Source organism: Patella vulgata, chromosome 3 (assembly GCF_932274485.2).
Source record: "Patella vulgata chromosome 3, xgPatVulg1.2, whole genome shotgun sequence".
Lineage (NCBI taxonomy): Eukaryota > Metazoa > Mollusca > Gastropoda > Patellidae > Patella > Patella vulgata.
This window is the reverse complement of record NC_065881.2, coordinates 69,146,411-69,157,321: the sequence shown is the minus strand read 5'-3', so window position 1 is coordinate 69,157,321 and position 10,911 is coordinate 69,146,411. Positions and strand designations below refer to the sequence as shown.

Here is a 10,911-nt window from a genome sequence, read left to right as displayed (position 1 = left end):
CAACTATTCTCTTATCGTTTTCAAGTACAATTGATGACGATAAGAGAGAATAGTTGTCGAAACGTCGTGCTATATGTGTATAAACCAGTGATTGTTTTCCATATAAATTGGGTTGTGTTTTTTAATGTGCTCAATTGCTAAATGCAACCCAAGGATTATATTTAAAGTAGTAAATGTTGTACAAATAAAATCAAACAAACAGCTGTTGCCAAATTAGCTTGTAGCGGAACAGCATTATCTGCGGGATTATCTGTGGTCTTTCCCTTTTCAGTGCACGTGTTTATATCATCTAGCTTATGATTCCAAAAACCACAAATAATTGAAGTTTTACAATCATCATTACAAGATGCGGGATTGGACACGGAGACATCTTTAAACTTATAATACAGATCAATTAACGATTTATCCTCTTCCATTCGTAGTCTTAATTTATGTAGAGATGGTGCTGTGACGTCATCGACCCCATACGCTTGCGTGAAGTTATACTCTAACTTCCAGTCTGTTCTGTTATTAGCATTACTATCAGGTAAATTTATGTAATACATTAGAATGTTGATAGGTTGTCCAGTTGCTCTATCATAGCTGATCAGACGAACGCCTGGATTATGAGGTGAGCCAGTTTCTGTTCCAGCCTTAAAGCGCCACGGTGTAACAGACGGTACTACAAATATAGGAAAAGCTGCGGTTCCTGAAAGTAAAGACATCGGTGTATAATTAAAAATACCGCCTGTCTCTAAATACATTTTTACGAGCAGGAAGCAAACATTAAACTGGTGCCTATCTAAAGCTCTGTTTTTAAAGAATATAAATATAGTCAGTGTTTATATGTGCCTGGTGATCTATGTTAATGTCTGGATAACATATCTCCATTGAAGACAAGGATTATTGTTTAAAAAATATACAACATACCGTCTTTCTTGTAGAATATCTTAAAACCATCTGAATGATCGTGTCCATAATACATTGCTGTGATGACGTCATTGTCAACATGTTTGTTGATTATTTCTATAAATTTATCATTAAAATGTGGATAAAACCATAGAATAGTATTTGGTGTATGAATACCTGGCGGTATATGAGCAGTTATCAAAACCTTCAAAATAAAATATTTAGAATATCATAATTTTTCATATAAAACCCCCACCTAACTCCTTGTAATGTTGTTTTTTTTTAAGGTAAGGTATTAAAAAACATCAACTGTAACCCCATCCCAAACTTAGGCTGCCTCTCTACTGCTAGCTCCGCCTGAAAACAGGCCCAAGCTAATTAACCGACATTTTAATTCCTACATTGACGATTTTAGTCGAAAACACTGAGTATGCATTTAGTATTTTTTAGAAGTATTTATTTCTCTTCTATTGTCATATTGAATGAAATTAAATATGTTTATTCACAGAGGCTGTTTTGTTTACGAAGACAAATTTAGGAGTATCTAACCTTGTTTGGAAAGATAAACAGATTGGAACTCTAAAGACAGTTTACAATGGCAAAGAATGTATTGCAATATTACCCACTAGCACATATTATATATCGCTTTTACCTGATTGGCAGAAGTTGACATTTTGCTAAAGACATGAAACACGTGCTTGATCGGTTTATTTCTACTCTGTTGTGTACACAAAGCTGTAGTCCAGTCAATAAGTCCCGCCCCAAAATGATCACGTGAGCGTTTTAAATGGCGGCTAAATAGGGCAGTGATCATAATGACGTATGACGTAGATGGATCGCTGCGTGCAGTTTCCGTTACCCCCGGCCCTTAACACACCACCTTACTTATACGCGTAGTAGATTTAAACGTGGGCCTCAGCGGTCCAGTGAGTATTAAGTTGGCTCACTAACCCGATGTTCGATCCTGGTGTTGTCCGAGAATGTTGCTCGGGATTTTTAAGCCTGGTTTGCCCTGACAAGGAAAAGCGTGTACGCAATGGCAGGCACGTAAAAGAACCCTTGGCAGTTGGAATTGGAAGACAAGTAGGAAGAAACGCTACTATTCGGGACGTACTGTCCTGAAAGCACGCTGCATGCCACATGTCTCTCTTCATTATCCCTGATGGTGCAGAAAACTAAGACGTTAAACCCCATTGTATTTCATTTCCGTAAACAGCTATAATTTGAAGGCATGAAGGAAACAGACCCTAAACTATATGTGTGACTAATAGTTGAGGTATCTAAACAATGTTTCAACTTAAATACGCTTTCAGAATACTAAAATGATTTAATGTCTAATTATACTAACTTAGCGATGAGGAATACCCGTTTATCTTAAAGAGAGAGAGAGAGAGAAATGGGGTTTAACGTCCACTCGACACAAACTAGGTCATTTCGGGACTAACATATGGTTTAATTTTAATTACATAATTCGCTTGCGCGTAGGGGTCTTTAGCAGTGGGGGGAAACCCACGAGGTTGGACAGGCGACCCTACTCCTTGCCACGTACAACCGGGGATTCGATTATCTTAAAGACATCAATCTGTTTTAAAGAAACGCACAGGTTTATTACCCTTTGTCTATCACACAGGGATTGCCATACGTGTGATTTTATTTCACGATTATACGTTAGGAAAGCTCTCTAAATACCTTTTCGTTGTTAGTCTTAGCCGCAGTAAGTTGTTGGTCTAGCCATTCAAATTGTCCAGCCGGATCGCTCATATTAGCGGTCACTTTGTCCGATGTATAATATATATTAGTGTTTAAGCCCAGAATTCGAAGACCATGTTTTGACTTTACGGAATAGTACGAACCTGTGTGAAACAAAATAGTTCTATGTAATTCATTTTTCATTTTACTGGCATATTAAATAAAAAATCAAGAGAGAGATGGGGGGGGGGGGGTGGCTAACGTCCACTCGACACGAACTATGTATCAAGAATACAAAAGTTGATTTTCCAATAAACTATATTCTAATTTCTACTAAACCGTGCTCTAACCAATTGATGTTTCCAGCTTTGGCGAAGCACCTGATAATATAGAAGTACAACAATATTTATCATCTATGCTTACTTTTCAAATAAAGTAGTATTTTAAATCTGTTGTTTATATAGTAAGCAAAATCTCCCTCGTACACAATCTGATTAAAACACAGATCCTATTTCGTTTCGTTTTTTATAGTTTAAAATTTAGTTTCACTTGTCTTTACTACACTAGGATCTGGAAGAGTTGTTATATAACCGGCGTTCTCGTTTAAGTGAGGGATTAGACAATGAAACTGTCTGTTACGGCCAGTTATTGGCCTGCGATGCATGGAACTGTAGGAAACCACTAGAAACGTCAACGCTGATTGATTGATTAATCAATGGCTGACGTCACAGAGTCAAACGCCGCTCGTACGACCTCTGACACGACCTTTCAGAACAACCGGTCAGATCTTCATGTGGTGTAGGCCATCGAAAGTATAAAAAAACGAAACGAAATATAGATCTCTACTTTAATCAGATTGCCTCGTACACGACGCCAATCACTGGTTACAGTTAAATGATGCCAATGCAGTGATGTCCAGAATGTAGTAACGTATATTTTTAATGACACAACGGCACAGATTACGAAAAACTAGCATGAGACAATTTTTTATATTTTGGTGTTTTTATTGTTATTTAGTTAATTCAAAGTTATTAAACTGGTATAAAAATTAAATTTATATCCATATATAGACCCACGAGCATATACAGAACAGACTATGCAAAATATCAAGCATGTTATAAAGCTAATTCGGTTATATTTACCGTTTCTGAATCTTGCAATTTCGGTTGCATCACTTATCCAGTCTGTCCACATGTCCGCTACTCGGTCATAAATCTCACTATTTTCAGCAGGGAACTGGTTATTGGGGAAATAATCATGGTTTCCCAGTGTAGCATATGTGGGTACATCCGGGAAATTCCTCTGCAGTTCATCGGTAATATTTTGAAGTATTCCCATACTGATATCAACACTGAGATAGTCATCAGATATATGAGCTACATTGTCACTAAATAAGAAACAAAATAAAAAATGTACCTCTTTGATTATACTAGATTTCCAACGTGAAGTGCACGCCCCACAAAGGAGGGGGGTGTGCAATTTGAAAATGATGTCAATATGAAGTAATTTACGTGTTCGATTATTTCTTTTACGCCAAAGCAACTTTTTGTACAAATGACTGTCGGAAACGCCGGTCTCCAATCCTACATACTTTAAAACTAATCACTTTATAAAATTGTTATTTTCTGATGTTTTATTATTTTATTTTAATAGTTTTATTTCATTTGGAAGGAATCAATATCTTATTTGATAAATTTAATTTTATAATCTACTTTTATAAAACTCAATTTGTTTTCATATCAAATTAATTTGCGATGTTGAGGTAGGGGATGGTACACAAAACGTTGGGAACCGCTGTACTAGACAGTACGGTAAAATTATGAATGTAAATGAAAGATTGTCTTAAAGGAGACGCGAGCATATCGTTAACAACTTCTGTAGACAAGGGCCCAAGTTGCATTGTCTTCCAGAACAGTAGGACGTTAAACCTCATTTCATTTCATTTCATTTCATTTGCATTGTCTTCATTGCGTTTTAGTTCCGAATACCCCTACCGTTTACTGTATTGGGAATATCTAATCAATCATTTTATTCATGCGCAATATTTACTGCGGTTTTTATAGGCTTTCATCGACTAGCACATATGATCAGCAACCAACATTCCCGCATATAAACTGGGGTTTAACGTGTACATCCGATGTTCTATTTCACGGTATTTTCTTCGTCTTATTCCATATGCCATGGGTTCTTTTACGCGCGCACGCCATCATGTACATTGCACCTAGGACAGATCTACCGCAATGACAAGGAGAAACCACGGTAGAAAATCCGAGGAAACATATCGGTATCCAACTCCGGGCCTCTATTTGAATAGTTACAGCACGGCATCGCCTTTTTTGATTGTTGAGGGGGGGGGGGTACCTTACTGGATTTGTTTCTGGCCTGGATCGAGTGGAGGCCTTTATTTTTTTTACTATGGGTTCGCATTTTCGCATTGAAAATAAACCAAGATGGCAAAATAACTGAAGTTGGCCAGTGAATCTTTGATTAATGTGATCATAGTTTTACCCTGTCCACAGAAGGAAGTCCACGTCAGCTCTGATCTCTTTCATCGACTCAATACTATCTTTTATCAGTAACCATGGTGAATCACACCAATAATCTCCATAGATACCAGGTGACGTCACTTCATCATTACACGATAACTGGTCTGACCAATACGAAAAGTCGTAATGAAAATCTGACGCATGCCAAAACCAACCTGTAAATATGACACAAAACTTACGTAAAGTTTTAAAAAAATAAAATTAAAAGCAATAAATTACAATATAAAGACATCTGACTCATGCAATGTTGACAGTAGTTTACATATGGAGAAAGTTATATAAGATTTATGGTTAATCCAACAATTTAGAGTGAGGCGACAGATGGCTTTACAGGGTAATTTATATTGCCTACATGCTACTGGGCAATAGTTTTTTTTAACATACAGAATGCACACTTTTAGTAGTATGGTTCAAATAGCTTATACCGTTACGGAATATTATGAATCAGCCCTACCATGTCAAAGAAAATACAACATATTTATCTACTATTTCATTTATATAATTATATGATTCTGTTAAACAAAACATCAAATATATTTAAAACTGATATTGGTCACGAGCACGACAACCTACATTAATTAAGTTAGCCACAAAGACTTAATCACCATCTACGCATACGGATTATTTGTTAGATTGATGTTGCAACATTTAACCATTGTAAGTTTTTTTTTATGAAATATCATAAATATTACACGGCCAAATCTTTCAGCAGGAAATGTGACACCACCACCGTCACCCCCTCCCCTCAGCATGCACCCCAAGTTTTATAACATTGGTCCTCGTTAGAGTAATGCAATTTTGCAAACTGTGATGTCCTAGTTCGTGCGAAATAAGTATATGTACATATTTCGCATACCACAAAATAAGGGAGATCCGTTATGAACACCTATAGCTACATGATTTGGCGAAGAAAGATAGGATTTATCCAAATGCAGATCCAGGAGTAACACTCGGTTAATAGCCTATCAATACTGTTTAAAAATCATTTAGCATTTGAACACATTTACAAAAGTTCCAAGGAAAGCAATCACTGCCTTTGACCGGAGTTTTAACACGACAAGAGAATGATTGTAGAAACGTAGTTCCGGTTAATAGACAGATTGTATACAATATATTAATGTATTTAAACGCACCACTATCTTGAAGAGTTTTTACAATATACAAATGTATTTAAACGCACCAATAACTTAAAGAGAGTTTCCAGTATATAAATGAATTTAAACGTACCAATATCTTGAAGAGATTTGACAGGACCGGTGTATAATACGAGTATGAGATAGAAGAACCTCATCTTGTTCTACCAACTTGCCAGGTACACAGTATCTACTCGAATACTGCCGTAAATTAATATATTATATTTCACCTAGTTCACGTGTTTCTCACTGATGTTTACAACACGAATAAATTATATATTTACAATGCCAGTTGACCCTACTATAATCTATTCAGAAGATTTATAAATATTTACTTTGATTAAAATTACTGAATATATATGGAGTATATTATATAGCTCCTTTGCACTGTACAGCCACTGGGTAAATTGTAACCCTACTATCGTCTATTCAGAGGACTTATCCATATTTACTTACTGAATCTATATAGACTAGGGGGGTTGGATGGCTGAATGGTTAGCACGTGCGCGCTTTATCATAAAGCCTGTCATTGAGTCAACTGGCTGGTTTCGAATCCCCGGTTGTACGTGACAAGGAGTAGGGTCGCCTGTCCAACCTCGTGGGGTTTCTCCGGGTCCTCCGGTTTCCTTCTTTAGGCCTGAAATGTTATCTAAATTATCAATTAGACATTAATTAACTTATCCAGACCATAATAAACTCTCGATGTCAAGGCTAGCCTTCGATGTAGGCTGGATTAGATTCCTATATGCCGCTAACGGCCAAAGATAATTAAATCAGAAAAAAGTGGATAATCGAGACTATGCTGTTTATATTAATGATTTTAGTAATGATAACCGAGACTATGCAAAAATTTCACCGGCTTCTTTCTCGGCTCATAGTGGATCAATTTGACTGAAATTTTCAGCAAATTACCTTTACACTGTCTAGTAGTTAACTATTATAGCGAGAACTGCCATCTCTTTATCTTATCTCCCATAATGTATCTTTAAGAAACGAGAGAATAATCAATATTTCGCTTGTTCTATCCCGGAGTTGGCCAAGACGATTTCTTGTCGTTCGGAAAGACCAAAATCCTAGATCCATAGTAACCACTGATGCGCACACTAAAGAACCCCTGGCGTTAGGAACCAAAAAAGATTAGGATAAAAGTTACCGCATAGCATACTGCACGGCGAATGTTCGTCGTCATAAACCTGATTGATGCAGAAAAATAGGATGTTAAACCCCAGTTTATTTTTTTACAGCAAAATGAAGGTAAACGATATTTTGAACCTAATCATCAATGGTTTGTCGCAAGAAATTTTACATATTATTGTACAAATGCAATGAGAAAAGAAAGCCAATACTGTGTTCATAATAGGGCAAATAACTCTGGTTGGCTTAAATGCAAGATTACCACATTCAAGCAACTGCCTGGATATTGACGTAAAATCATTGTACATCAGCAGAAAATACGCGACGATGTTTTTGCTGTAATTTCTAATCAGTAATGTTCGGCGAAATACGAGAAGGGTGCAAATTAAATGGCAGTCTTTGGCGTATGGTTATTAAAATCTACTCCAGTAGTCTTTCCTTGTGGGTTATGTTTAACCTCATTCACCCAGTCACTTCATTACAAATGGCACTCGTGTGCCAAGTTTAAAATTTTCGCTGTGTCTTAAATATTGGATACCAGAAGCCAATCTTTTCACGGTAAGATAGCAACATCAATGTTGATTTAAACTGACCAATAAGCTGTGTTTGTAATGTCGAAGATCGTGCATCATACTGAGTTAAAGACTTAGCTACTTTAATGTTAATTCACGTTTCTTAGTCCGGCTCTATTTTTCCCAAATTTTCGTATTTCGTAGGGTAGAACGCTTTCTACCACAGATGGAGCAACATGTGACAACCTCTTGCCCAAAAGTTCGTATGGGGTTCGAAGTAGAGACCAGTAAACATGCAATTTACAGCACCAGATTTCAACCTAACCAACCTCTTAACTCTCGTATCCCCCCACTCCCTCAAAATCACGAATATTCACAAAAACCTATTCAAAACCGTTTCTTCGATTCTACACCAAAACACAACAAGGATCGATATGCAAAAGAGGGGAAAGGGGAAAGTTATAGGAAGACTAAAAATAGCCTTCGCCCATGTTTCGTAGGAATAATGAGCGCAGGAATAATTGGTGAGCTGGTCCATATATTATCACCGTGTCTTTTCTTGTCTCTATGCCCGGGTCCATACTTTCGCCATATTTTCGCTTTGATGGCGATATGTTGCCCCAGAGCGTGTCTTATGTTGACCATGCAATGTTTGAGATAAACAAATTGGAAGTAGCATACTGTAAACATCCGCCGTATATATAACTGTATTCAAAAAATATGAATTCATACTTTCTTCTTCTATTTTAGAGGTAAATGGTTTACGCGTGTGCGTTTGATCAAAAGGTCTGGCATTGAGTCAAGTGGTGTGGTTTCGATTCCCCGCTTGTACGCTACACGCAGTAGGGTCGCCTATCCAACCTCGTGGGTTTTCTCAGAGTCCCCCGGTTTCCTCCCACTGCTATAGACACCTATGCGCTAGGGAATCATTGAAATAAAATTGAATCATATTTTAGTCCAGAAATGACCTAGTTTGTGTCGAGTGGACGTTAAAGCCCTTTGCATGACGGTGGGCCTGACTAGGAACAGTGTCTAGTCGTCCGGATGGGACGAAAACCCAAGGCCCTGTGTACACGTTGCGCGTTAACCTAAAAGAACCCTTCTCTCCCTCCGATAGCACACACTATGAGGTGTTTCCGTCCTCACTATCCCGTTTGGTGCAGAAAGGTAGTATGTTAAATCCCATCCCATGTTATTTCATACACTTCAACGTAAACAAACTCTTATCTCAGTCTTAATATCCTGATTATTCACAAAAAAACATGGTAAATCCTAGCTCTTTTCTTCGACTGTCCACCAATAAGTCAACAAAATCCGGCATACACATTTGGGGAAAAAGGTCGGGGATAGACAGACAAGATACAGCAAGAACTATATTCACAGCAAGCAAATGGGGGGACGTCAAAACTGATGAATTTCTGGGTGGTCTGTATCCAACTCATACAGACAGTGTATTCCGGTCACGCGAATTTAGATATGACAGAAGCACCTGTTCTTGTTGAGTTTGTAAGAGTTAATATTAATACCGCGTCCAGGTTATTTAAGTAGAATTAATCAAATCTAGTATTGGCCATAATTAATTATTTAAACATCTCGCACGTTAGATTCTCTCTTCTATCTGAAAGTAATTGTACAATCTAAGGCTTTAATGTTAACAATTCGATTATTGACAACTTAGAAATTCACTTGGAGAAAAAGTCTTAAAAGAAATGTAATTAGAATTCTTGACGGTGTTATTCAGACATGAAAATTATTCTGCTTCGTCCAGATCACCAGCAGCCAAATGTTCTATTTCAATTTTTCGATTATTATACTATTTTAAAATACAGAATTATAACATTTCTGCTAGTAGTCTGAGTAGATGCGTTCTGTAAAGAAATAAATCTGCCTATTGCATGTCTTACTTTAGCTTCAAATGTTATATAAACTAAGATTTTACAAATTCAAAGATAAAATGGATAATTGAGGCTTAGTCTCATTTGTCAAGTACCGTTGCTACGATAACAACCAATCTACGCTGCATGTCTTCCAATGTGTAAACGGAACCTCGGTTTTTCGTCCCATCCGAACGACTAGACAGCTGTCCTTGTCAGGCCCTCTGCCCTGTAACAATGAAAAGGGGAACCACGCCGGAAAATGTGGATGAACTTTTTCGGCCAATGCAGGGATCGAACGCCCGACCTCCACATAGCCATCATGAACAATTCCGCATCGATTTGGAGAATGAGATTTTTGAATTCCATTGAACAACATGGGCCAGGGTCAGTTCTTGGTCCATAGTACGATCGTACATGTGTACACAAAAACGTTTCTGTTTTCGTCGGTAAGACTGCATTATCCATAACCATCCACAAGCTAGTAATTCAGATACATTTAGAACCTATATACATACAGGGGTGGAATGGTCAAACAGCTACTGGGGCAATGCAATACCTGATGGTCTGGATAAAAACCTAAATATTACTGAATAACAGGCGACCTAGTTGTCATAAAGTCCTTTTAACCTAAAATGGGCGAAAATGGGTCAAATACAAATAATAATTTTACATTATTCTATATATACATACAATTTTTAAAACTTTCATTGTAATTTCTACGCGAGCCGCCCAATTGACTTATGGTTGGTAGACCAAACAAGGTAATGTCTCCTCCTTTAGTCGTGTGAAATAAAGAGGTTTATTCCATATATGGGATGGAAATTAACGTCAATTTTATCGAAGACCTGCAGAAATTAGGGGGTAGAGCGAGTTGGACCAGAGCTCATTCAAAAATTCCTAGCAGCCATTATTATTGAGAACGAGGAACTTTCAAAGCTATTACAGCTTAGCAGTAAAGTTGTAAAACCATTGATGCTGTAGTCTTGTTAAAATTACCAAGAAACAAACACAACAAGAAAAGAAGTCCGATAGTACTATACGTGCCCAAATTTTCACGGTAAGATAACAACATAACTATTGATTGAAATGGACCAATAATTTATATTTGTAATTTCGAAGATGTTTTACGCCC

The 10,911-nt window shown here is 37.2% G+C and overlaps 1 protein-coding gene across 1 annotated transcript; it reads right to left on the bottom strand.

Annotated features, from left to right (window-relative positions):
* Nucleotides 1-52: 52 nt before the first annotated feature.
* On the bottom strand, nt 53-6,450 carry LOC126816380 (acid sphingomyelinase-like phosphodiesterase 3b). The gene is made up of 6 exons (XM_050542839.2): nt 6,351-6,450; nt 5,086-5,278; nt 3,720-3,964; nt 2,578-2,741; nt 910-1,093; nt 53-688 (listed from the first exon to the last, which is right to left on the bottom strand). Exons 1-6 carry the CDS (start codon nt 6,412-6,414, stop codon nt 162-164), a joined length of 1,377 nt encoding a protein of 458 aa, XP_050398796.1. The 5' UTR covers nt 6,415-6,450; the 3' UTR covers nt 53-161.
* Between the last annotated feature and the right edge of the window lie 4,461 nt (nt 6,451-10,911).

What these genes read in the sequence shown, in the direction of transcription:
- LOC126816380 (XM_050542839.2), bottom strand. Translation starts at nt 6,414, where the DNA reads ATGAGGTTCTTCTATCTCATACTCGTATTATACACCGGTCCTGTCAAA. An exon ending in CTAAGACTAACAACGAAAAG is followed by an intron (nt 1,094 to 2,577) that starts GTATTTAGAGAG and finishes TTTATTTTGAAG; the next exon opens with GTTTTGATAACTGCTCATAT. An exon ending in GATATTCTACAAGAAAGACG is followed by an intron (nt 689 to 909) that starts GTATGTTGTATA and finishes CTTTACTTTCAG; the next exon opens with GAACCGCAGCTTTTCCTATA.